Raw genomic sequence first — 27,977 nt, 5'->3', positions numbered from 1 at the left:
CTACAACTCCCGGCATGCCGCGCCTGGATTCGAGGACCACACGCCTCAGCCAGCCCCGGCAAGGGCCTATCAGGGGCGGGTCGGGGCATCCGAGCCGGTTTGACGGAAGGAGCGGCGGCGACGGAGGAGGAGGAGGAGGAGGAGGAGGAGGAGGATGGAGGCGGTGGTGTTCGTCTTCTCTCTCCTCGATTGTTGCGCGCTCATCTTCCTCTCGGTCTACTTCGTATCCTTGCCTGAGGCAGGCGGACGCCTTGCCGGGGGACACGGCTGAGGGTGGGCCAGTTGGGTACCCGGGCAGGTGTGTGGGACTAGGGAGGCGCCCGGCAGCGGGCGTGGGCTCCCTGGGAGCTGGCCTGGCCGGGGCGGTGGCGCGGGCCCCGGGGCGGGTAGGAGAGGCTGGCTGCCCTACCCGACGGGCCCTGCCGCTCTGCACGCACTTGCCCTGCCTGGGCTGCCGGCCGCCCCTCACTCGGCTCCGAGTGGGCCTCTCCGGGCGCGCCCCGTCTCGGCCTGCCCGCCTGCTCTCCGCTCGTCCCCGCGGCGCCCGGACCAGCCCAGCCTGAGCCACTGCCGCCCTCGGGAGAGAAGGGTCGCCGTTTTTCTGGGAGAGGCCCCGCGCCGTTCTCTTCGTCGGATACTGGGGGTCCCAAGGGCGGTCGCTTGCGACAGTCGGGTGCCGGGATGAGTGCGGGCCATTTGCCTCCTCCTGTTCCCCAGGCAACACCCCCGGCACCCGCCCCTTTGTTCTGGCGGGTGTTAGTACTTGCAGGGACCTTTCACATCCAGGAGTTGACTCATTCGCCAAAGGAGCGAAGTTGCTTCCTTCACTCTGCCGTTTTGTAGTGAGTGTTGGAAAGGAGTTGTTTTAACAACTATCTACAAAGTAATTATTTTGGTTGTCCCCGGTGGTTGCAGATCTGTAAATTCAATAACTACACCTGCTGTAGTTCCCAGTAGTTTCTCAGCTTTTAAATTTTTCTATCGATCCATGTTAAAACTTAAGTTGCAGTATTCAAACTGTTTTCCAGAGCAATAAATGGTGGTTGAATTTAGCACTGCAGTAGCCATGTCGGCTACAACTCTTCCCAGCTCTTGACAAAGCATCTAGGCTTAGTTGTTGCCCAATGTTGCATTACACAATCCAGGTTTAAGTAATTAAATATAAGATAGAAAAAACGTATGAGGAACTCGGCATTTCAGCTTCCTTTCTTGGAAATCACATGTACCTGTTTCTGATCGGATTAAACCATTTGTTTGCTAGAGCATGAGGGCTTTAGGATAGTTGTACAGAGTATATGTTCAGTGCAGCTTCATACTTCATTGTGGACTGGCAGCCTGTTGTAGTGGAAAGGGACAAAATTTGGAATCAGGTTTCCTGCTCAGCTAGCTCTTTGCTATGTACATTATTTCCCTAAGCCTCAGTTTTCTGATCTTTAAAATAGGAAATGTTTATTTCCTAGATATGCACAATGAGAATGGTGCTGAGCACCCTAGCACAGTGCCTGCCCCATAGCTAATGTTCAGTAAATATTGCTCTGCCTTCGTGTCCCCACCCTCCCCAATTGAGCAGCAGTTTTTACTTTGATGATATCTAACGACAAGATTTCTGAGTTTTATTAGGTTTAGGGAGCTGATTGAAAGGGCAGCATCACTTGCCTAAGTTTTGATGACCTCTATGCGCCTCTTGTGATATAAGGAACTAGAGCAAGCTTGTCCAACCCACGGCCCACGGGCTGCATGTGGTCCAGGACAGCTTTGAACGTGGCCCAACACAAATTTGTAAACTTTCTTAGAACATTATGATTCTTTTTTGGTGATTTGTTTTTTTTAGCTCATCAGCTATCATTAGTGTTAGTGTATTTTATGTGTGGCCCAAGGCAATTCTTCTTCCAACGTGGCCCAGGGAAGCCAAAAGATTGGACACCCCTGAACTAGAGCTTACGCTCAGAAATGTAACTGGATTTTTTCTTTTTGCAGTTTGGAAAACCAGGCTTGATAATTTGAAATAGCCCTGGTTTACACCAATTTATGCATTTAGAGAAATGGTAGGTGGAATGTTTGACTTAGACATTACATTAAAATACATTCGGGGGTGTTTTGATGCAATTCAGCATATTCTGTATTTTAGGATAGTTGCGCTAACTTAGGGATAGGAGGTGGAAAATGGCCACGGTAGACTTCATATAGGATATAAGAGTTTTCTTGGACTTTGAACTGTGGACAAAATCTACAGAAAGGGAAAGAGGTGAATATTCCAAATCAGACACTGGCAAGAGCGAAGGTGCAGAGACAGGTATGTTCGTGGATTTCTGGGCGATGGTTAACGAATAGACCATCTGGAGCACATGGTTGATTTTGGCATCAGTAGAAGGCTAAGTTGGAAAGGCAGGATTACATCAGATTTTGGAGGGCTTGAATGTTAAGGGTGGGAGGGAAGTCTTTCACTTTTATCCTGCAGGCAATAGAGAGCCATTGAAAATTTTTATTTTCGGTAGTTTATTAGGAAGATGAATCTGCCGAGTGGGTTGGAAACAAGAAAGATTAGAAGATAAACCAACTGGATAGGGTCTGGATTTCAAATAGAGTGCTGGTTGTGGGCAGGCGAAAGGAGGGAATATGTGAGTAGTATTTGGAAGAAATGATTGCTAGGACCTACAAATGAGTGATTATGATATATGAAACAGAAGGCAGAGATAGCTTTCCACATTTTGATCCTGGGCAAATGATACTTGTGTCAGTAACAGAAATAAAACAAATTGGAGGAAGATCAATTTGTGGAGAAAGCGATGAGTTTGACTTTATTTTATTTTCATGTTTATTTTTGAGACAGAGTCTCACTGTGTCACCCAGGCTGGAGTGCAGTGGCGCAATCTTGGCTTACTATTACCTCCACCCCCTGGGTTCAAGCGATTCTCCTGCCTCAGCCTCTCAAGTAGCTGAGACTACAGGTGCCTACCAAATCTGCTGCTCAGACTGGAGCCCACTGGTGTGATTATAGCTCAGTGTAACGTGAATCCTGGGCTCTAGGCATTTTGCTGCCTCACCCTAGCACTACTGCTACTAAGAGCTAGCGTTACAGGTGCTCATGCCCGGCTAATTAAAAAAAAAAAAAAATTTGTAGAGATGGGGGTGAGGTGAGTGAATCACTTGAAGCCAGGAGTTCGAGACCAGCCTGGCTAACATAGTGAAACCCCGTCTCTACTAAAAATACAAAAAATTAGCTTGGTGTGGTGGTGGCACGCACTTATAATTCCAGCTACTTGGAAGGCTGAGGCACAAGAATTGCTTGAACCCAGGAGGCAGGAGTTGCAGTACGTTGGAATTGTGCCACTGCACTACAGCCTGGGTGACAGAGATGGAGGCTTGCTATGTTGCCTATGCTGATCTTGAACTCCTGCTTCAGGTGATCCTCCTGCCTCAGCTTCCCAAAGTGCTGGGATATTTCCCATTTTTTTTTTTTTTTAATAGCCATTGTTTTACATTTGAAGAACTCAAAGTAAATGTTCTCGTTGGGTCAGATTAGATTTGAGCAAAATAGGATTATTTTGTAAAATAATTTGTTGAAGGAACATGAATGGGAAAATTGAGTTGTCTAATGAGCAAACTTTAGGAAACAACTCATTTTTTTCAAGTCAAATCTAATTCTGCCTTGTAACTGGGATTGCTTTCTGAAACTTAAATACTTAGTTATTATAAAAGAAATATAATAATTCCTTATCTTGATCATCAGATAATTACATTGTCTGATTTAGAATGTGATTACATTAACGCTAGATCATGTTGCTCAAAATTAAACAAGGTAAGACATTTCTTTGCTCATTCTCTGGCATTGAAGCCAGGTCATTTTCCATATTTAAGATTATTATAGATAACAGATGTATTTTTGATTTTAGAGTACATGTTGTCTCTTATTCATTGGAAATTTGATGGAACTGCTGTGTTTTACAATATTTTAGATCATGAAATTATGCTAGAAGATCTGACTTGAAATTTTGTTTCTTTACGTGTTGCTTGTCTCTTGTTTACAGTGGATAGCATCTTTACTCAGAGTAGGGAAATGTTCATTATGAGGGTAATTGTTTTTGTCTTCTGTGTCGGAACTCCCTCCTCCCACTCATGGAAAAAAGCTCAAGTCTGTCTTTGGTTGAATGAAAGAAGACCTTTCTTGTGTAGTTTACCGAGAAAATAATTTTTTTTTTTTAATGTATAACTCTTTATTTATTTTTTGAGAGAGAGGGTTTCTTGCAGTGATGATCAGGCTATTCTTGAATTCCTGGGCTCAAGTGATCTGCCTCAGCCTTCTGAGTAGCTGGGACTATAGGCGCATGCCACCATGCCTGGCTAATTTTTTTTTTTTTTTTTTTTGAGATGGAGTCTCACTCTGTCACCCAGTCCGGAGTGCAGTGGTGTGATCTGGACTCATGCAGCCTCTGCCTCCCAGGTTCAAGTGCTTCTCCTGCCTCAGCCTCCCAAGTAGCTGGGATTACAGGCACTGCCACCACACCCGGCTAATTTTTTTTGTATTTTTTGTAGAGATGGGGTTTCACCATGTTGGCCAGGCTGGTTTCAAACTCCTGACCTCAAGTGATTCGCCTGCCTCAGCCTCCCAAAGTTTATAGGCATGAGCCACTGTGCCCAGCCACCTGGCTAATTTTTAAATTTTTTTGTAGACTGGATCTTGCTATGTGACCTAGACTGGTTTTGAACTCCTGGCCTTAAGCAATCCTGCTGTCTTGGCAAAGTGCTGGGATTACAGGTGTCAGCCACCATGCCTGGCCTAAGCTCCATATTTTAAAAATTTTCATAAATTTTGTTTGATTGTTTGAGGCAGAGTCTCAGTCTGTTGCCCAGGCTGGAGTGCAGTGATGCGATCATGGCTCACTGCAGCCTTGACCTCCTAGGCTCAAGCGATCCTTCCACCTCAGTCTCCCATGTAGGTGGGACTACAGGTGAGTGCCACCATACCTGGCTGATTTTTAAAATTTTTTTGTAGAGACAGGGTTTCACTATGTTGCCCAGGCTGGTCTGAAATTCCTAGGCTCAAGCAATCTGCCCTCTTTGGCCTCCCAAAGTGTTAGGATTACAGTTGTGAGCCACTGCGCCCAGCCTCATGTAGCTTCTGAGATGAGGTAACTGGCAATTAAATTTTGAGACCTTCCATGTTTGAAAACGTCTTATCTTTACACTTGATTCATAGTTGTCAGAGTACAGGGTTCTAGGTTGGAAAAGATTTTTCTTTCAGAATTTTAAAGACACCCGTTGGTGGTCTTCTGACTTCCAGTGGTTCAAGTTGGGAAGTACCATGCCATTTTTTTTTTTTTGAGACGGAGTCTCACTCTGTTGCCCAGGCTGGAGTGCAGTGGCGCGATCTCGGCTCACTGCAAGCTCCGCCTTCCGGGTTCACGCCATTCTCCTGCCTCAGCCTCCCAAGTAGGTGGGACTACAGGCGCCCGCCACCACGCCCGGCTAATTTTTTTGTATTTTTTAGTGGAGACGGGGTTTCACCATGTTAGCCAGGATGGTCTCGATCTCCTGACCTCATGATCTGACCACCCCAGCCTCCCGAAGAATTTCTCATCTATTTTATATGATTCTCATTCTCATTCTCTCTCTCTCTCTTTCTCTCTTTTCCTGTCCTCTATGGGGAAGTGTTAGAATCTTTATCCTTGGTGTTTTGAAATTTTGCAGTGCTGTATCGCTGTGTACTTTTTTTTTTTTGAGACGGAGTCTTGCTCTGTGGCCCAGACTGGATTGCAGTGGCACGATTTCGGCTCACTGCAAGCTCTGCCTCCCCGGTTCATGCCATTCTCCCACCTCAGCCTCCTGAGTAGCTGGGACTACAGGTGCCTGCCACCATGCCTGGCTAATTTTGTTTTTGTATTTTTAGTAGAGACAGGGTTTCACCATGTTAGCCAGGATGGTCTTGATCTGACCTCGTAATCTGCCCAAAGTGCTGGGATTACAGGCGTGAGCCACTGTGCCTGGCCCTCTGTGTACTTTTTAAAAGGCCTTTCTTGTTTGTTTTGGACATCTGATAGGCTCTTTCAATATGGGAAATTTTCTTGTATTCTTTCTTTGATGTTTCTTCCCCATCTTTTTTCCCTCCTTCTCTTCCTACAACTTCCACTAACTAGACAATTGATCTGCTGGATTGATCTGCCAATTTTTCCTTTTTCTTAGTTTTATCTCTTTGATTTTTTTTCTGCTGTTTTTATTATTTCCCTTGCTTTTTCTTCTGAATTTTCTTTTTTTCTTTTTTCTTTTTTTTTTGAGATGGAGTTTTGCACTTGTTGTCTAGGCTGGAGTGTAGTGGTGCTATCTCGGCTCACTGACACCTCCAACTCCTGGGTTCAAACAATTCTTGTGCCTCAGCCTCCCAAGTAGCTGGGATTACAGGGGTGTGCCACCATGCTGGCTAATTTTTGTATTTTTAATAGAGATGAAATCTCGCCACGTTGGCCAGGCTGGTCTTCAACTCCTGACCTCAGGTGATCTGCTCTCCTCGGCCTCCCAAAGTGCTGGGATTACAGGCATGAGCCACTGCACCCAACCTTCTTTTGAATTTTCTAACAAATGTAGCATTTATGCTAAAATGATGATTTTTAAGAGGTTTTTATTCTCTTGGTTCATGTTTGACTCCTAGTTCTCTGAGAATACTGATTATAGTATTTTTCTATTTTTTATTAAAGATAGGGTCTTTTTCTCTCATCCAGGCTGAAGTACAGTGGCACAATCATATTTCATTGCAGCCTTGAATTTCTAGGCTCAAGCGATCCTCCCGCCTTAGCGTCCCAAGTAGCTGGGACTGCAGATGTGCACCACCATGCCTGGCTGATTATAGAATTTTTGAAATTTTCTTCTGCTTCCTATATTATATCTGTTTCCATCAAGTTCTTTTCCTTTCTTTTTTCCCCCCCCTCTGTCTTTCATTTTGGAGGCTTTCTTCAAATTTCTGATATATGACTGCCTATTCATATTTAAGGGTAAAGCACTAAAATGCTCATTGAAAGCTCTTTGGATGGTCTAGATTTGTTGACTGGTATACTTCCCTGTAGGGTAATTGTTATCTACCTGGACTTTTGTTGGGGTACCTGAAATGGCGGTGTTTTGCTAGGTGTTTTCTCGAGTCATTTACTTTAGAGAAAAACCCTCCAAGCTCCTTCATGGAGGATATGAGTCTAGTGCCAGTGTGCTGAGAACAAATTTGGGGAAGGGCATATCGTTAAGGAGGGAAGAGACAAAAAACAGAGGACTTGGTTGAAAGTCAGTAAACCAAGCATAATAAGGTTAAGTCTTGCTTCCTGAAACATATTTCAGGCCAGTTGCAGTGGCTGACACCTGTCCCCAGTACTTTGGGAGGCCGAGGAGGGAGAATCACTTGAGCCCAGGGGTTCGAGACCAGCTCTGGTAACATAGGGAGACTTCCTTTCTACAAAAATAAAACAAGAGAAAAAATAAAAAAAGAAACATGTTTCAGGTCTTTGTCTGTGTAATACAAAGATGATTGCAGCCTACAGTAAGAAATCCAGAGACTGAAGGCTATAGCTTTAGGGATCTGATATGGATCGGAGAGTATTAGTATAACATCAGCTGACATTTTATTGAGTGCCTACTTTGCATGTGGCTTACATGTTATTTCATCTAATTCTCTACAACAACTTCGTGAGGTAGGTATTATGTGTATTTTACAGATGAAAACATTGTGGCTTAGAGAGGGTAACTTTTCCCAAGATTGCACAGCTAATAAATAGGACATAGCATGAGTTCCATTCCAGGTTTGTTTGACTTTGTGGCTCATACTTGTAAGAATTATGCAATCAACTAGAACTTTCCAACATGTAATAGCATTTTAAAAAGTATAGCCGGCAGGGCGCGGTGGCTCACGCCTGTAATCCCAGCACTTTGGGAGGCTAAGGCGGGTGGATCACAAGGTTGAGAGATTGAGACCATCCTGGCCAACATGGTGAAACCCCGTCTCTACTAAAAAATACAAAAATTAGCTGGCATGGTGGCGGGCACCTGTAGTCCCAGCTACTCGGGAGGCTGAGGCAGGAGAATTGGTTGAACCTGGGAGGTGGAGGTTTCAGTGAGCCGAGATCATGCCACTGCACTCCAGCCTGGCGACAGAGCAAAAAAAAAAGTATAACCAAGCTGATTGCAAATTAGGTTTATGGCCCAGAAAAATCTCTACTTCTTTATTTACCAAAAAATTATCCAAAATCTAAATGCAGGAGGTCTGAGGTCATTGTGCCTGGGCTTACACTATATTGCTCTGCCATTATTTAGCTGTGTAACCTTAGGCAATTTAACTAACCACTCTGAGTTTTGTTTTCCTCATTTCTGAAAGTGAGGCATGCCAGTTTCTTTCATTAAATATTAACTTCCACTAAAAGAAGTTAAGTTTAATTAAAAATCTGTACTCATAGGAAAGGAAAGCTGTTGGTGAATTGAGAACCCTGCCACAAAAGCTGTTGATGCATAAGAACTAGAACATTACACAGTCAACAAAGAGCATAGGGAAGGGCATGGAGCTCTGTAAAGCCGATAGGCCAGGATTCTGGCATTCTGGTTCATTATCATATCTGGTCAACTTTGAGCTATTATTGTAAGCTTTTACATTCTTATTTTTTTTTATTTTTCTCTGAATATGAAATGGTTTCCTCGGGATTCTGGAGATTGGAAAATGTTTAACGTTGCTATTCTGACTTGAAAGGCAACATGTGTGTGGATATCAAACATTCCAAATTTGAGCTAGGGGCTTTGGCATAGATACTAGAATAGGAACTAAACAATACTCTTTTTTTCTCTAGTTCTCATTCAGATCTGCTTAATGAATGAACCTAAGCCTTTGCTTAGGATAAAAAGTAATTGAAATTTAAGTGCTTTATTTTTAAGCTGTGCCCTGATGTATTTGCATGGGATACAAAGTTATAGCAGTATGCAAATCTGGGACATGGGAGTCTAAAAATAATCTTGAAACAGTAGCTTGTAAATTCTCTGTACGTTCATTGATTTAGTTTCAAATAACATGTACAGTCAGGAAGGACATAGCAGTGAGATGTAATACTGTGTTCTTCCATTGCAGTGGGTAATTCCAGAATTGATTGGCCATACCATTGTCACTGTATTACTGCTCATTTCATTGCACTGGTTCATCTTCCTTCTCAACTTACCTGTTGCCACTTGGAATATATATCGGTGAGTATAGTTTGTTTAGTTTGGTGTCAAGGCAGTTAAAAAAAATTTTAAAAAGGTGTGTTTTTTTCAATACAGAATCTTACTTTATTACCCAGGCTGGAGTGCAGTGGTGTGATCTCAGCTCACTGCAATTTCTGCCTCCTCAGTTTAAGCGATTCTCCCACTTCAGCCTCCCGAGTAGCTGGGACTACAGGCATGCACCACCACGCCTGGCTAATTTTTGTATTTTTACTAGAGACAGGGTTTCACCATGTTGGCCAGGCTGGTCTTGAACTCCTGACCTCAGGTGATCTGCCGGTCTCGGCCTCCCAAAGGGCTGGGATTATTTATAGGTGTGAGCCAAAAAAGGTGTTTAATAGCTTTTTTTTTTTTTTGGAGATGGAGTCTCACTCTGTCACCCAGGCTGGAGTACAGTGGCTTGATCTCGGCTCACTGCATCCTCCGCCTCCTGGGTTCAAGCCATTCTCCTGCCTCAGCCTCCTAAGTAGCTAGGATTCAGGTGCCCGCCGCAATGCCTGGCTAATTTTTGTATTTTTAGTAGACAGGGTTTCACCATGTTGGTCAGGCTGGTCTCAAACTCCTGACCTTAAGTGATCCGCCCACGTCGGCTTCTCAAAGTGCTGGGATTACAGGTGTGAGCCACAGCGCCGGGCTGGAAGTACATTTAAAAGCTGCAAATTAGGGCTGGGTGCAGTGGCTCACGCCTGTAATCCCAGCACTTTGGGAGGCTGAGGTGGGTGGATCATGAGGTCAGGAGATCGAGACCATCCTGGCTAACACGGTGAAACCCTATCTCTACTAAAAATACAAAAAGAATTAGCGGGGCTTGGTGGTGTGCACCTGTAGCCCCAGCTACTTGGGAGGCTGAGGCGGGAGAATGGCGTGAAGCCGGGAGGTGGAGCTTGAAGTGAGCTGAGGTCACACCACTGCAACCAGCCTGGGCGACAGAGCGAGACTCCGTCTCAAAAAAAAAAAAAAAAAAAGCTGCAAATTAGGTACCTAATCCAAATTTTTTATTTAATAAATTTAGGAAGTTTGCTCAAAATGAGCTCAATGGAAACCCTGACTGTATATAATTTTATAGTTGGGTTATTATACATAGCATACTTTCTTGTGAAGACCGCTGGGATAATCTTGACAAGCCTGCAATTGTTGTATTAGTGGGTTGCTGCTCTACTACATTTTTAGGTTTTATTTCATTTTTATTTATGTCTAGTTTTTTGGGACAGGACCATTCATTGGCTGATTTTTAAGTATGATGTTGTAAAGTGCAGTTAGAATAAAAAGAACATAGAAAAAAATTAAGTAGGGTTTGGAGGAAGATGGGATGCACATGAAAAGATAATGGCAGCAGTAGAGATGAGGGAAGGAGTGGATATGGGGGAATGATTTTATAAAGGTCATGAAACTAGAATCTGAGTGAGAGAAAAGCTTTAAAATATCTGTGTCTCTTTTCTAGAGGGTGGGTATCCTGGGGTAGAATTTTTTGTTTTCTTTTTTTAATATACTGAACATGGGTTCTGAATTTTTTTTTTTTTTTAAGAGATGAAGTCTTGCTATGTTGCTCAGGCTGGAATGCAATCGCTATTCACAGGCGTGATATAGTGCACTACAGCCTTGAACTCCTGGGCTGAAGCGATCTTCCCACCTCAGCCTCCTGGGCAGTTGGGACTACAGGTGCACACCACCGCGCCTGGCCTCTTTCAAGCTTAATAGTACTCTCCCATGATCAGTTCCATAGACAATGCCCTAAAGTGAGCTCTGAGCTGGGAACACAGATTACTTGCACTTCTGCTGCGGGCTAGTCCCAGGCAGACTTTTAGCACAGCTAAGTCTACCTGTAGTTTCACTAAGTGAAACACAACTTTGGGAGTGAGAATGGGGACTCGAATCTTTGAGAATGAGGATCTTAATGTTATACCAGACCATACTGTCAGTCATTTCTACTAGAAATGAAAACCTGCTAGAAGAGCCAGCTTTGGCATGGCTTCTTTGTAGATAGTGGTAAAAGGCTCTATGAAGTCAAGTCCAAAGATTCTTTTTTTAGGCCAGGCGTGGTGGCCCACGCCTATAATCCCAGCACTTTAAAGAGGCTGAGGTGGGTGGATTACCTGAGGTCAGGAGTTCGAGACCAGCCCTGGCTAACATGGAGAAACCGCATCTCTACTAAAAATACAAAAATTAGCTGGGCGTGGTGGCATGCGCTTGTAGTCCCAGCTGCTTGGGAGGCTGAGGCAGGAGAATCACTTGAACCTGGGAGGCGGAGGTTGCAGTGAGCCGAGATTGCACCACTGCACTCCAGCCTGGGAAACAGAGCGAGACCCAGCCTCAAAAAAACAAACAAAAACACCGAAGATTCTTTTTTAAATATAATAATAAAATAAAGACAAAGATCATGTATATTTATTGCCCTGGTAACTGCAGTGACAGGTTGGCTGTCTGCTGGTCACAAGTTTACCTTCTATTTAATAAGGTTTAAAAAATCAACAGATTGATTATTTGTTATTTTCAGACCACTGTACTTTATGCTGTTGGAGGTGAAGTACAGTAGTCCACAGGACAAAGAGGCAAAATACCTAGGAGTGGAATCACTGAGTCATATAGTAACTCTATATTTAACCTTTTGAGGAACTGCCTGAGTATTTTCAGAAGCAGCTGCGCTTTTTTTTTTTTTTTTCGAGACAGAGTCTCACTCTGTTGCCCAGGCTGGAGTGCAGTGGCATGATCTTGGCTTACTACAGCCTCGACCTCCTGGGCTCAAGCGATCCTCCCACCTCAGCCACCCAAAGTGTTGGGATTACAGGTGTAAGCCAGTGTGCCCAGCCACAGCTGCACTATTTGACATTCCCATCAACTGTGTATTGGGGGTTCCATTTTCTCTATATCCTTGCCAACACTTTTTACTGTGTGTGTCTTTTTTTTTTTTTTGATGGATATCAAAAAAATACCAAAAACTGTCTTTGATATTTTTTTCCTGCCCTAGTAGTATACAGCTGTGAAGTTCCACTGCCTGTTATAAGCATTAACATATGTGCCTCAGCGACCATCCCACTCATGGTCTTTGGGGAATCATACCACAGCTCGCAGCAACTTTTATCTAAACTGTGCTGATCTTTCTTGGCAATAAGTAATTTAGGTGTGATGCTCATTCTCCAGCATGCTGAATGGTCTGTTATGGTAAAGTTGTATCAGTCTTCTAGTTATAACACACTGGAAGTAAGAATTAATATGAAAGATTGGCTGTCAGACACTGGAAGCCTTATATAGTCCTGTTTTAAATTATTCCTGTGTGTTTTAGAGGTGAGTGCAGTGGCTCACTCCTGTAATCCCAGCACTTTGGGAGGCTGAGGTGGGAGGATCACCTGAAGTCAGGAGTTCAGGACCATCTTGGCCAACACGGAGAGACCCCATCTCTACTAAAAATACAAAAATTAGCTGGGCGTGGTGGTGTTGGGCACCTGTAATCCCAGCTACTCGGCAGGCTGAGGCAGGAGAATTGCTTGAATCCAGGAGGAGGAGGTTGCAGTGAGCCGAGATTGTGCCACTACACTCCAGCCTGGGCAACAGAGTGAAATTACATCTAAAAATAATAATAATAATAAACTAAAAAAGTATAATTGGATTGTTTGTAACAAAGGATAAATGCTTGAGGTAATGGATATCCCATTTACCCTGATGTGATTTTTTTTTTTTTTTTTTTTGAGACGGAGTTTTGCTCTTGTTACCCAGGCTGGAGTGCAATGCCGCAATCTTGGCTCATTGCAACCTCTGCCTCCTGGGTTCAAGTGATTCTCCTGCCTCAGCCTCCTGAGTAGGTGGGATTACAGGCATGCGCCACCACACCTGGCTAATTTTGTATTTTTAGTAGCGATGGGATTTCTCCACGTTGGTCAGGTTGGTCTTGAACTCTCAACCTCAGGCAATCCTCCCGCCTCGGCCTCCCAGAGTGCTGGGATTACAGGTGTGAGCCACTGTGCCCAGCCTTACCCTGATGGGATTATTACACATTGCATGCCTGTACCAGAATCTCTCATGTAACCCATAAATATATATGCCTACTATGTACCCACAAACATTAAAAATAAAACAAAAATCCAAAAAGGAAAAAAAAGCTAAGTAAGTGGTGGTAGGAAGAAAGACTGGACAAGGGTTTGATGGACTGGCTATGAAAGATGAGGAAGACAGAAGTCCCAGTTGGGTAAGAGGAAGTTTTTAAGGACCACCGAGAAAATGGTGACACTCTTATTAGATAACCTAGAAATTAGACAAGGATGAGATGTTATCTGGATATTCAAATGAAAATACCCTCTATTCAGCTATAGTTGGGCTACTGGGGTTTTAAGGGAGAATTTCAGCTTTGTGGAACTCAGAGAGTCCTTTGCATTTCAAAGAAGTGATAATTGAGAAGCTGTGTGACAACTAAGGTTGTACTAGAAGAAGCTTAGACGTGAGAGCAGGAAGAATTCATGGACAGTGCTAGGTTAGGACATATATGTTACACAGATGACACAGTCTGGATGTTGAAGCCCAGACACTTAAACTCATTGATCCTCTCAAAGTAACCTAACTTCCTTAATTTCCCTATTTCCATAATGAAGTTTCTAAGAACTTAATAAAATTGGTTTGGGTTTGGAGCCTCCTTTAACCTTTGTCTAATGGAAAACGGCTGTAGATATGACTGGTACGGTAGTTTTCTACAGATGAGTAAAAGGGTTTCAGTGCATAAAATATCCTTTTCTGGAATGTTAATGTATTTATTTTACAGGGCAGAAGATTAACAGTATTATAACTTTCAAAAGGAAACTAACTAAGTGGCAGCCCATGACATTATCATAACCACTCTGTCCATATGTGGTATGAATTTAAGGCTGCTATGATTGGCTCACTTTTTTTTTTTTTTGAGATGGAGTTTTGCTCTGTCACCCAGGCTGGGGCTCAATGGCGCGATCTTGGTTCACTGCAACCTCTGCCTTCTGGGTTCAGGTGATTCTCCTGCCTCAGCTTCTCGAGTAGCTGGGATTCCAGGTGCCTGCCACCATGCCCAGCTAATTTTTGTATTTTTAGTAGAGACAGGGTTTCACCATGTTGGTCAAGCTGGTCTTGAACTCCTGACCTCAGGTGATCCACCTGCCTTGGCCTGCCAAAGTGCTGGGATTACAGGCATGAGCCACAGTACCGGGCCTGATTGGTTCACTTTTAAAAGTCGATTATTATTGGCTACTTATATTTGAATACTTATGCCTATGATTTGATTATCCTTCTAATGTATGTATCCTTTAATTTATCAGATACATTATGGTGCCGAGTGGTAACATGGGAGTGTTTGATCCAACAGAAATACACAATCGAGGGCAGCTGAAGTCACACATGAAAGAAGCCATGATCAAGCTTGGTTTCCACTTGCTCTGCTTCTTCATGTATCTTTATAGGTGAGTTTAAAGTCCTGGTATTTTCCTAGATGCCATATTTGTTTTTGAAGGGTGAGATATTACTATACTATAGGATTTTGCATTGACATTGTGGAACTTTCGGGGATTATGTAAATTCCTTGTGGCTGTGTAGATTATTTATGTATGTCATTGAATCAGCTTTCTGTCTGAACTACAGTAGATCTACCCTGTGGCATCTTAGTTATGCCTTAGCTTTGAGGCTATCAACATGCTTAAAACAGGGCACGGTGACTTACGCCTGTAATCCCAGCACTTTGGGAGGCCGAGGAGGGCAGATCACCTGAGGTTGGGAGTTCGAGACCAGCCTGACCAACATGGAGAAACACCGTCTCTACTAAAAATACAAAATTAGCTGGGCCTGGTGGCACATGCCTGTAATCCTAGCTACTCAGGAGGCTGAGGCAGGAGAATCACTTGAACCTGGGAAGCGGAGGTTGTAGTGAGCCAAGATTGCGCCATTGCACTCCAGCCTGGGCAACAAGAGTGAAACTCTGTCTCAAAAAAAAGAAAAACTGTCTTTGATATTTTTTTCCTGCCCTAGTAGTATACAGCTGTGGAGTTCCACTGCCTGTTATAAGCATTAATATATGTGCCTCAGCGACCATCCCACTCATGGTCTTTGAGGGATCACACCACTAGCAGCAGCTCTCAGCAACTTTTATCCAAACTGTGCTGATCTTTCTTGGCAATAAGTAATTTAGGTGTGATGTCATTCTCCAGCATGCTAAATGGTCTATTATGGTAAAGTTGTATCAGTCTTCTAGTTATAACACACTGGAAGTAATAATTAATATGATAGATTGGCTGTCGGACATTGGAAGCCTTATATAGTCCTGTTTTAAATTATTCTTGTGTGTTTTAAAGGTGAACATGCCATCTTTTCCTTTATCCATCATAGATGCATAGAATAGAGCAAAGGAGAAAAAAAAATTCCTGTGTATATGATTTGATTAAACCTTTGAAAAGCTAGAAGTCAGGCTTAACCTTTGTATCAAAGCTTTAATTAGATCATTTTTATTTTTTCCCCTAGGTAGAGTTTAATTTTTCACGTAGGCATAAGGACTATTAGAAAAAACTTATGTTGAAGTCAACTTCCACCACTCAGAAAATTCTTGATTAGAAACTGTATAGAGGTAGCAGGGGTTTTTTTTTGTTTGTTTTCTTTGTTTTGTTTTGTTTTTCGAGACACCCAGGCTGGAGTGCAGTGGCGCAATCTCGGCTCACTGCAACCTCCGCCTCCCGGATTCAAGTGATTCTCCTGCCTCAGCCTCCCAAATAACTGGGACTACAGGTGCGTGCCACCACGCCTGGCTAATTTTTTTTTTCTTTCTATTTTTAGTAGAGATGGGGTTTCAGGATGGTCTCAATCTCCTGACCTCATGATGCACCCACCTTGGCCTCCCAAAGTGCTGGGATTACAGGCATGAGCCACCATGCCCGGCCAAGATAGCAATTTTTAAAAATTGCTATTTTTTTGGAATAGTTTAGAAGTCAGAACCATTTTAGCCTCTTCCTGACAAAGCAGGCTTCCTAAAATCCCTTCACTGTGCTAAATCCACCCATTAGTGGATTAGATTAAAATTAGAGTTTAGATAGTTTTCTTTTCACCATTCATCTTATGTGCTTTTCTGTGTCTTTAAAACGAGATCAGAAAAAGCACACTGGTATCAGTTTCTGGTTCTCATACCCTACCTCATTACTAATATGCTTAGTTTTTAATCCAGGTATCAAAGATGATGAATAAGGAGCAAAAAAAGTTAATGATGAGAACATAATGATGCACCTATTCTTGTTTTTAATACTTTTGTATCTTTACTGTCATATATGTTCCCTTATATTTGTTTCTGAAGAGACAAAAAACAAGCTGGAATTGGCTTAGCTAAGGTTATCCTTTCTTCATCCTCCCACCCCTGTGATTTCATGCTGTTGGAAAGGAAACTAGAGCAGGCATCCCCTGGGGGTGGTGCTGTAGGTACAGCCCATGTAGTCATGCTTTGGGGAGTAAATTTAGGCTTGGAGATCAGTATCTTGCTTAGTAGACTCAAAGTCTTAGGATTTAAAAACGTACATGAGTTTCTGAACATTAGTCGTTGAATTTAAAGTGGTGGGGAGTGGCTGGGCGCTGTGGCTCACGCCTGTAATCCCAGCACTTTGGGAGGCTGAGGTGGGGATCACAAGGTTAGGAGTTCAAGACCAGCCTGGCCCAAATGGTGAAACCCTGTCTCTACTAAATATACAAAAATTAGCCAGGTGTGGTGGTGCGCGCCTGTAATCCCAGCTACTCGGGAGGCTGAGGCAGGAGAATCGCTTGAACCCGGGAGGTGGAGGTTGTGGTGAGCCGATATTGTGCTACTGCACTCCAGCCTGGGTGACAGAGTAAGACTCCATCTCAAAAAAAAAGAAAAAATAAAGTGGTGGGGAGTTGGACTGGAGGAATTAAGATGTAATTTTGGGGCAGGTTTAAGACAGTGTTCTTTATAACTAAATAAAAGAGAGGCAACTCATGTAACTGGTTTGCCTGGGCAGCTGTGTACTTCACTGGCTGTACCGTTTTCTTTTCTCTCTTCCCTTCCCTATCAGCCTGTCATTTTCAGCCACATTGCTGTTACGTTACCCTTTGGTGTTAAATATAGTTCAGAGGGTCAGAAGATGTCCTTGTAGCACTTTTCTCTTGGTTTTTGGTTGCTGTTTTTAAACAGTGGTTTTGCTATTACTACCAAGTCATTAGCTTTTGATTGCAGAGATTTTATGCTACTTGTCTTTGTATCTAACATCTGCCACACCTTGCCTAATACCTTGCACCTAGTTGACATTTCAGGGCTTGTTGAATGGAGTTAAAGTTTTGAAAAAATGCTCATCTTCTTTAGATAATGGGGGAATCCATACTTTTGGTTTTTTGATTGGGTGCTAGCCTAGTGGAATGTGGGCTCTACCACTTACACTGTGGCCTGGGGGCAAGTTTCTTTTCTTTTCTTTTTTTTTTTTCTTTTGAGATGGAGTCTCACACTCTGTTCTCCAGGCTGGAGTGCAGTGGCATGATCTCAGCTCACTGCAGCCTCCACCTCCCAGGTTCCAGGGATTCTCTTGCTTCAGCCTCCCGTGTAGCTGGGATCATAGGCGCACGCCACCATGTCTGGCTAATTTTTGTATCTTTAGTAGAGTCGGGGTTTCACCATGTTGGTCAGGTGATCCACCCACCTTGGCCTCTCAAAGTGCTGGGATTACAGGCGTGAGCCGCCACACCCGGCCTGGGGCAAGTTTCTTAACCTGTCTGAGCCTCAGTTTCTGATCTGAAAAGGGGATATTAATGATATTAATAGTACTTGCCTCATCACATTTTAATGTGGACTGAGATAATACATGTAAGACACTTGTTTATGCTGACCCATAGTAAACTCTCAAAAATCTTTAAAAACTATTAGCTGCTATCATTAATTTTTACTGTGCATTGAGTACATTTAGTATGGTTGAATTTGGACAATTATTTATACCATAAGTGATGTAAGGATATTTTTGTGTATTTTAGGCATTTGATTTCAGCAGAGCAAGGCTGATCCCAGTATTTCAAAGGAAAGGATGGTTTTGTTATTGTTAACTGTGTCAGTTTTAGTGGCGTAGCATTTATTGGGTGACTGCCGTGTGTCAGACATTGTGTACAGCATTGCAAGTGACACAGAGGAGCAGCACAGAATCCCTACAGTAAAAGCTTGGAACTTGGTAGTTGCAGGCTCAGGTGCTAGTAGAACATGAAAGTGGTGATGCTTGGGCCCTGCTTTCATCTCAAGAGTTGCTCATAGTCCAGTGGTAGAGACAGCATGTAAGCCACAGCAGCAGGAGGAAGAGCTGTGGAAGGAGGCTGTGCAACTGCCCTGGGCTGAGAGGCCAGCTTCCCCAACGAGGTGCCCTGGAGCCAATCACAAAACCTGAGTAAGAAGTTACTGCTTTGATGGAGTGGTGGGATGGGGAGAAGAGGTTCCAGGCATAGAACAGTATGTATCTGGCTAGAGAATTTAGAGGTTTTTTTTCTGGACATACGTGTTTTTTGTTTTGTTTTGTTACGTTGTTTTTTTTTAACTGACTGAGCTAGGTTTTTGTTTTGTTTTGTTTTGTTTTGTTTGTTTTGTTTTTTTAACTATAGCCTAACGTAGGTTTTAAGTTATACTTCCCCCAACTCCCCACCCCCAGTCACTCTTTTTTAGTGAAAAAGTTTGGACATGAAAGATCCTAATATATTCTTTCCTTTGGGTATGAATGATTGTCTTTTACTCAAATGATTGTTCCTTCGTGAACCTTAGGGACGCAAGTCTGGACAAACTAGGCTCTGTAGGAACATTCCTGAGAAAACATTAGTAACATTAATTTCTTCTTTCCACAGTATGATCTTAGCTTTGATAAATGACTGAAGCTGGAGAAGCCGTGGTTGAAGTCAGCCTACACTACAGTGCACAGCTGAGGAGCCAGAGACTTCTTAAATCATCCTTAGAACCGTGACCATAGCAGTATATATTTTCCTCTTTGAACAAAAAACTATTTTTGCTGTATTTTTACCATATAAAATATTTAAAAAACATGAATTGAGTTTCTGTAGATTTCTAGTTTTCAACTTTAGCCTGAACGCCAACATTTGAAGGTGTTTTTCATCCTCTGTATGTTGAAGGTGGTTATTTGTATGTAGGAACAGGACTGCCATCCCAGCTTTGCATGCCAAAGAAATAAAGAACACACTTTAAAGGGCAAACTGAAGAGATGAGCGAGCAAAGGTGCCCTTCAGGTCTACTGAAAAGTTAGAGTACAAAACAACACTGTTGATCTGGACAAAAGAAGAAAAATTACCCTTTTTGCCTGTGTTGTGGCAACTTCATTTAATATGGTTTAAAGATTTATGAGACTGTCAGCTGAAAGTCTTTTCACAATAATGTCAACAGAGAATGGCATTTCAAAATATATATATTTCTTTGCACAATTTGTGAAACCTTATAAGCCATTTTCCCCAGGTACAATGTAGTTCCTGCTGATAGGAAATATTTTGTCAAGAGATTTCATTTAAAAGCTACTACCTCCACAATCACCCCCAACCCAGAAAATCCCCACTGGCTCTTGCCAGTCTGGTTTTCGTATTGCAATTATTCCAATTGTATTTGATCTCCCTGATAACGTATTTTAATGGGTTTGGGTAGAAGATGCTAATCAGATTAGAAGCAGGAATAGTTATTCGCTGTCTGTGAAATTGAGCCTTTTGGTGCGCCACGTGGTGCCAGATTAACACTTCTATCCCTCTGCACTGACCACATTGTGAATTGGGAGACCAAATACAAGCCATTTCATGGACATAGCAATATGCAACCAAACTCTGTTCCTTGGAGTTATATTGTAAACTCTTGCAGTTGGGAGAGCAGTTCACCTCCTCAGCTCTGTTTGCCAGCTCTTACAGGGTAAAATAAACCTGGCAATTTATCCTCAGTCCTAGTTTGTGCTTTAATGTTGCTATCTTAAGCACTGGCATTTGGGCAAAACATGACTGTGTTCTATGGGAGAATCCAAAGGCATTATTCACTCTAGTTGAGATAGAATTGGGTGGCTAAGCAGGGTGTGTGGTACCCAAAAGATTAAATGTTACATGTCCTTTTAGTCCTGGACTAGGTCTAGCCTTGGCAGAAGCAAGGGAGCCACTAAGCCAAACTCCCTGTACAGACAGACCATGTTTCAAGGCTGGAAGTAGTGCCCTGGCAACACACAAAAGGAACGGTGAAATGGTAGGCAAAGTGAACTTGGCTCTGTTGGCCTCTTTGGGGTCACAGAAATTGCTCCTTGTGGTAATCTTATATTTCTGTCAGGCACAGGGCCAAGAAGCTGTGTAACAGACATTACTTTGCTTGCCTCTCTTTTTCATACCTTTTCCCTCTGAGGCAGCTTTTGCTTAGAAAACAGTCCCTTCACTCTGCCTTTCCTCCTAACTTCCTGTGCCTCTTCATGTTCTGCTCAAGCTTTTTAAAGCAACGAAGCTGTTGGAGAACTTAAATCCTTGCAACTGAGAGACAAGCTACTTAAACTCAAAGGTGGTACAGATCCTTTTTTTTTTTTTTTTTGAGATGGGGTCTTGCTGTGTCGCCCAGGGTGGAGTGCAGTGGTGTGATCTCAGCTCACTGCAACCTCTGCTTTCTGGGTTCAAGCGATTCTCCTGCCTCAGCCTCCCAAGTAGCTGGGATTACAGCTAGCTACTCTTGGCTAATTTTTGTATTTTTAGTAAAGATGGGGTTTCACCATGTTGGCCAGGCTGGTCTCAAACTCCTGACCTCAAATGATCTGCCTTCCTTGGTCTCCCAAAGTGCTAGGATTATAGGCTTGAGCCACTGCACCCAGCCATGTAGAGGACTTTTGACCAAAATGTTTCATCTTCTCGTTCAGATATTCTTAGTAACCAAAATAGTGACCCATGGCAGTTGAGACAGCCTTTGGGCTGTCAGTTTACAGTACATCAGGCTTGCTGAGGCTAAGCAATTCAGAAAGGTGCCATGTTTATAACAAAGGTCAGAAGCTCCTTACTTCTGAAACATTAGCTGTGGTTAAAAACAAAAACTCTTCCTTCTTGTATTGCTTGTCTATCAAAGCCAGGAAAGTGGGGGATCACTGTAGTTAAATTTTTTTTCTTTAATTAGAGACAGGGTCTTGCCCTGTCGCCCAAGCTAGAGTGCACTGGCGCAATCATGGCACACTGCAGCCTTGAACTCCTGGACTCAAGCAATCCTCCTGCCTCAGCCTCCCAAGTAGTTGGGACTAGATGCACACCACCATGCCCAGCAAATTTTTAAAACATTTTTTGTAGAGACAGAGGTCTTGCTATGTTGCCTAGGCTGGTATCAAATTACTGGCCTCAAGCGATTCTCCTGCCTCAGCCTCCCAAAAGTTGGGATTACTGGTGTGAGCCACCACGCCCAGCTAAAAAAAAAATTTTTAGGGGCACTTCTACAAATAATGAAAGGGGGATAAAAGCACTGACTTTAAAAAGCCATGGTTAAGATGCTATAAATTTTCTCCCCTTTTCATTGATTGGAGAGTTGTAGAGGACCTTAGAGATCATTTTGTCTAACTCCCTCATCCCAAAGATAAACTGAGGCCTAGAGATTGTTCAAGGTGTTGTAACTATGAACATCTGAATGCTGATGCTTAGTCCAGTGTTCTTTCTCCCTTACCACTCCTCTTCCCCATCCCTCTATAATGGCAGTACCCAGGGCCCAGTCCATAGACTACTATTGAGTGCTCCTATGTGCATCTTCTTAGTACGTATCATTTTCCCTTGCCTTTTTCCTTCTATCCTTTCAGTGGTAGCAACTGCCCTTGCTAATCACCGTAACCTCAGCTGAGAGAGCAGAGGAAGTGAAATCCAAGATGCAGCTCAGTTCATCAAAGCTTAGCAGGTCCCCTCAGCTGCCTTTTCATGCCTGCCACACAGACTACAGTAGAAGAAAACCTGACCTGGTCTTTGAAGTTAAGAGCTAAGAAAGCTTCCTATAGCAGTATCTCCCGTGGCACTTACCACATTCTATCTGGTATTACAGTTATTTGTATGCAATTAATCACTCTTAGATTGTATGTTCCTGGAGGGCAGAGTATGCCCATTCATATTTGTATCTTCTTCCTTCTGCTCTTGGCACCTAACACAGTGCCTTGCACACAGAAACAATAAATGATTGTTGAGTGAATAAGTAAACCTGATTGTGGTGTTCTATTGCTTTTTCAGCAAGAAGTCAAACTGATGGCCTTTAAGTCAGAGAAGCAGCAATGGAGCAACATAATCAAAGTTCACCATCTTTGTTTTCAAGACAGTCACATTATGAAATATTCTGACATGCTAGGCTAGGAAATGGCTATAATTGGTTTGCTTGAGACTGGAGAAATCAGCTTTGCTAACAGGTAATACTTTGTCAAGTAGTGAGAAATATCATATACTAGGTATAATTAGTTGTCCCCCAAATCTAAATAAACTTGTTCTAATATATGGAAAAAGGCAGCAAGATAAAGAAGGTAAGTTTGAAATTCTACACTATCTGGATCTTTGTCACCTGAGTTTATGTACTTTAAACCAAATATACTATTTTACTATGTAGTATAGCAAAGATTGAAATATTCTTGGTAAATGAAGCCTTTTGGATCTAAGCCATATTTTTCATGAATTTTTGAAAAGGTAGTAACTTTTTTTTGCTTCAGTTAAATACAGTCTAATGACTGAAGCTCATTCAAAGCTTTTGGGTTATCATTCTTCACTACAGTAATCACAATAATCATGGTCTGGACATGCTGAAGGGACTGTTCACTGAGCTAGCTTGGTTCTGAGCTCAGGTGCTCTTAAGTTCTTGGGTAAAGGCTGCTTTTATTTTTAATTGCTTCCCTCTGAAGCTGGGTGGAGAAGAGTGAGTGGGTGGGCGGTCGGAATCGGCAGGCTGAGAGAGAACTCAGTGGTTTGCCTGTGGCTTCCTCTGCTGTATATCTGGTTTGCTACATCGTTACGGAGCAATCTTGGTTTCATCTACATCAGTTCCCACTAAATGTTAGCACCTAGTTAGAATGTGAGTTAGTTGAACATACACTTTAATTCCTGTTTTCTAGATCTTATTTCACAGGTTAGATGCAAACTGGGTGAGAATTGAACCTCTCGTGTTGCTTAATTAAAAGTAACACATTTGACTGCCACTGGTATCTATCAGAAAGAGACCTGTGGGGCAGGGTGAATCCTCTGGGGTAGCTTTATATAAATTTGCCAACTTTCTGGGACAGAGTAATAGGATTTACCCATGTTAGTTGGTAATTTTCTAATTTACCAGGTACAATAATCAACTTATGGTCATACTTGCTGATTGAAACAGCAGAGAAAAAAATAAACTTACAGTCATTCTTATTTTATCCATTACCTACCACCTTCCTTGCCCTCCACTGCCCTCCATTTTGAAGTAAATCCCAGACCTCGTCACATCTGTAATATTTTAGTATGCTTCTCTGTAAGATAAAGGGTTCTTAAAACACATGTGACTAGAGGAGCAGTGTCACACATACACTGGCAAGTCCTTAGAATTAAGTATCTAGGCCAGGCGCAGTGGCTCATGCCTGTAATCCCAGCAGTTTGAAAAGCCAAGGTGGGAGGATCACTTGAGGCCAGGAGGTCGAGACACCCCTGGGCAAAACAGTGAGACCCCATCTCTTAAAAAAAAATTAGCCGATATAGGCACCTATACAGTCCTAGCTACTTGGGAGGCTGACGTGGAGGGATGGCTTGAGCCCAGGAGTTCAAGGTTACAGAGAGCTATGATCACATCTCTGTACTCTAGCCTGGGTAACAGAGCAAGACCCTGTCTCTTGAAAAAAGATTAAAATTTGTTGTGGAGGTTTCCCTCTACAAAACTGGAGTCTGTTTTACAATTAAAGCAATCAGGCCGGGTGCAGTGGCTCATGCCTGTAATCCCAGCACTTTAGGAGGCCAAGGCAGGCAGATCACTTGAGGGCAGGGGTTCAAGACCAGCCTGGCCAACATGGTGAAACTTCATCTCTACTAAAAATACAAAAATGGGGCACGGTGGCTCACGCCTGTAATCCCAGCACTTGGGGAGGCCAAGGCGGGTGGATCACAAGGTTAGGAGTTCCAGACCAGCCTGACCAACATGGTGAAACCCCGTCTCTACTAAAAATACAAAAATTAGCCGGGCGTGATGGCGGGTGCCTGTAATCCCAGCTACTCGGGAGGCTAAGGCAGGAGAATTGTTTGAATCTGGGAGGCAGAGGTTGCAGTGAGCCGAGATTGCACCACTGCACTCCAGCCTGGGCAACACAGCGAGACTCCATCTCAAAAAAATAAAAATAAAAAATAAACAAAAATTAGCCGGACATGATGGTGTGTGTCTAGTCCCAGCTACTTGGAGGCTGAGACACGATATAATCGCTTGAACCTGGGAGGCAGAGGTTGCAGTGAGCTGAGATCTGCCACTGCACTCCAGCCTGGGTGACAGAGCGAGACTTTAAAAACAAAAAAACAACCCCGAAACAATCAATATGAAGGAGTCTCCTGAATTTCAAGTGTCATTTCCTTCTGTCAATTAAGCAGTTCACTAGAATCAAAGTGGGGCCTTAAACTTTTCATCTATCTTTGACAAGTTTTAACAGTCAATTTTTCCAAGGTAAGTGGCCATCTATAGACACCAAAGAAATATTATATGGTGTAGTGACTAAAAACATGAGCTCAGAGGCACCTAGGTTTGAGTCCCAGCTCCTTCATACGTATACCTTTTAAAGCCTATTTCCCTCATTTGTAAAATGAGAATTAGCATATCTGCCCCACAAAGCTACTTTGATATTTAAATGAGAATACATATAAATGGCTCACACTCATAGTGACTGGCCTACAGTAAGCACCCAAATGAATACTTGTTGCTCAATAACCAAATAGGTGTATGTGTAAAATTAATGTGGTTAGTTCCTCTGAATGCCCTTCTTGCTCCTGCTTTTTGTTCTTTTCACTGATGTAACATAGCATTATGGTCTTGTGGTTTTCAAACACCAACAAATGAATTGGTACCAGGCTGACAGCATAAAATTACCTTGTCTTGAGCAGTGACTCACACCTATAATCCCAGCACTTTGGGACGCCAAGGTGGGAGGACTGCATAAGGCCAGGAGTTCGAGACCAGCCTTGGCAACAAAGTGAGACCCCCCCCTCCCGTCTCTACATAAAAAAACTTAAAAATAAAATTACCTGGAGTGTTAACACACACAAATTCCAGATCTCCCTTTTGATTTGAGATCTGAAAGGTGCTTCAGAAATCTGAAACTTAGAAAAGCCCCCAACTGAGTCTCACATGCATTTGGATTTAGAGGTTAAAATTGCAGGCTGTGGAATAACAGGTTATATCTTCAAGCTTGAGTTTATCACCTGGAAAATAGTGGGCAGTAATACTTGTTTACAGTAGACAGTTAAATAATGTATGTGAAATGCTTAGCTTAGTGTCTGGCATCTAACAGGCACTCCAATTGTCTACTTTTACTAAGAGGAAGTACAGAAAGAAAAAGGAAAACCAAGTTAGTTGTTTAGTTTGTGTACAAGTTAACAGAAACTTACTGAAAAGGTCTTTTCATGCAAATCCATTAATGGGACAAAAAAGCCCACTTAAACATATTTACCTGTGAAAGGTTCAGGCATGTTCATCTAAAGTTTATTTGCTTTTTCAGAATATAGCATATAGATCCAAAATATATTTTGTTTCCTATCAGAAGTGCATCTGCCTGTTCTTTAAAAAAGATTTTCAGAAAGTTTTGTTGATGTTAATAAAATTAGGGATCCCTTTTCTGAATGCTTAGGACACAAACTGGTATTCTTCAGCTATGGGGGATGAGGGAAAATTACTCAACATTTGGAAACTACTTGGAATACAATTTCCAATCCAATGTGTAGCTCTATTTCTTATATTCAAAACAGTAGGGAAAAAAGCCACACAGGCTTTTTTTCTAAATGGATAGGCTAAATGTTATTCATTTAGCCTATTCATTCATTTTCTTATGTTTTTAAAAATAAGCTAAAGTTGCAGTGAATCACTTTTATTCTAGATCTGTTCTATCACCATGGCTAATTGTCTTAAATGTCTTTCCTGAGCGTATGAAAGAATTCTAAAGTCTTAAATCATATAGGAGGGACTAATGTACATCAAGTTGCACCAACTTTAATATCATGACCGAGGAAGCCACTACTCACATCAGAAAGGGAAGTTAAAACTTGTCTCATCTGAGAACAAGAAACAAAACACAACAAAATAAACTTGATTGAAAATTTGCTATTTGTCCTTTGATTCCCACATTAGCTATAATTACATGCTGATTTAATAACTTTAAGTACCTGACTAGAATGTTTCATATATAGCAAGCTCATTTAAGTAGGCTAATCAAGTTTAAGGGAGAAGAGCCTACTGCCACAAAACCAACAACAAAGATTCTTGAACGATGTGATATGATGAGGGGAATACTTCTGTTTGTTGAATCTTAACAGTTTTAGATTTTTTTGGAAAAGAGAAGTCATTAAATGATGTAATAAAATACCAGTTTTTCTTTTGCTTAAGTGGAAGAGAATTAGATTGTATTTTATTTATTATTATTTTTGAGATGGAGTCTCGCACTGTCGCTCAGGCTGGAGTGCAATGGCGCGATCTTGGCTCGCTGCAACCTCCGCCTTCCAGGTTCAAGCGATTCTCTTGACTCAGCCTCCCAAGTAGCTGGGACTACAGGTGCCCGCCACCACGCCCGGCTCATTTTTGTATTTTTAGTGGAGACGGGGTTTTGCCATGTTGGTCAGGCTGGTCTTGAACTCCTGACCTCAGGTGATCTGCCTGCCTCAGCCTCCCAAAGTGTTGGGATTATAGGCGTGAGCCACTGTGCCCCGCCAGATTGTATTTCAAATAAAAATCTGTACTCTTAGATTTGTTAAGACTGAGAAAATTTCTATACCTGGTCCTGGGAATTGGCATGAAACTCTAAATGTAGATGAATAAACTGACTAAATTAGCTAAATCTGCTGTTAAAGTACAGCTGTATTTAAAGAAAACAAGTAGAAAAACTTCTTCCTTCTCTTTCCTGTTAATCAGAGGAAGCTGCAAACCATGATTTTCTAAGCAGTGAGCTATGGAAGTAATACCTCTCACAGCTACACTCACCATTAGTTGGCTGCCAAATACTTATTTTTCACATTTGAACTTTATTTTTGAACAAAATAGGGCATGCAATTCCTTTGAAATGCAAATACTCCTAAAATTTTTCTAAGTTTATCCATGAATGCACAATGGCCCTTAAAAAGATGATCCCAGGCCAGGCGCAGTGGCTCATGCCTGTAATACCAGCACTTTGGGAGGCCGAGGCAGGTGGATCACGAGGTCAGGAGTTCGAGACCAGCCTGGCCAATATGGTGAAACCCCGTCTCTACTAAAAACACAAAAATTAGCTGGGCGTGGTAGTGGGCGCCTGTAGTCCCAGCTACTCGGGAAGCTGAGGCAGAAGAATCACTTGACCCGGGAGGCAGAAGTTGCAGTGAGCCGAGATCGCACCACTGCACTCTAGCCTGGGCGACAGGGCAAGACTCCGTCTCAAAAAAAAAAAAAAAAAAAAAAAAAAAGATGATCCCAACAGACTAACTTTAGCTATCACTCACAAACTCTAGGTACGTATATGGAAGGCAAATTCAGCAAATCATAGCCAGGCATGATGGTTTGTGTCTATTATTTCAGCCCTTTTGAGAGGCTGAGTCAGGAGGATAGTTTGAGCCCAGCAGTTCAAGTCCAGTGTGGGCAACATAGTGAGACTCTC

General features: G+C 42.5%; 2 protein-coding genes across 3 annotated transcripts in view; one reads left to right on the top strand and one right to left on the bottom strand.

Annotated features, from left to right (window-relative positions):
* NVL (nuclear VCP like) overlaps window positions 1-27,977 on the bottom strand; it is a 549,783-nt gene that overhangs the window by 133,102 nt on the left and 388,704 nt on the right. The window lies entirely within an intron of this gene.
* Window positions 22-22,356, top strand: CNIH4 (cornichon family member 4). Of its 2 annotated transcripts, XM_054448131.2 has the most exons (5): window positions 22-223; window positions 3,731-3,799; window positions 9,086-9,198; window positions 14,487-14,627; window positions 19,024-22,356. In XM_054448131.2, the coding sequence occupies exons 1-5, from the start codon at window positions 155-157 to the stop codon at window positions 19,049-19,051; spliced, it is 420 nt and encodes a 139-aa protein (XP_054304106.1). In that variant the 5' UTR covers window positions 22-154; the 3' UTR covers window positions 19,052-22,356. The 2 variants fall into 2 exon arrangements, with proteins under 2 accessions (XP_054304106.1, XP_054304116.1); XM_054448141.2 differs by lacking the exon at window positions 19,024-22,356 and having other exon boundaries at window positions 32-223; window positions 14,534-14,627.

The sequence above is a fragment of the Pongo pygmaeus genome, chromosome 1 (genome assembly GCF_028885625.2).
Source record: "Pongo pygmaeus isolate AG05252 chromosome 1, NHGRI_mPonPyg2-v2.0_pri, whole genome shotgun sequence".
Lineage (NCBI taxonomy): Eukaryota > Metazoa > Chordata > Mammalia > Primates > Hominidae > Pongo > Pongo pygmaeus.
Note: the sequence above shows the minus strand (reverse complement) of the source record. Positions and strands in the feature narration are given on the sequence as shown.

Bases quoted from the DNA above. Each gene is read 5' to 3' on its own strand.
- CNIH4 (XM_054448131.2), top strand. From the start codon at position 155: ATGGAGGCGGTGGTGTTCGTCTTCTCTCTCCTCGATTGTTGCGCGCTC. The intron at 224-3,730 runs GTATCCTTGCCT...CTTGATCATCAG, and splicing joins TCTTCCTCTCGGTCTACTTC to ATAATTACATTGTCTGATTT. The intron at 14,628-19,023 runs GTGAGTTTAAAG...TTCTTTCCACAG, and splicing joins TTCTTCATGTATCTTTATAG to TATGATCTTAGCTTTGATAA.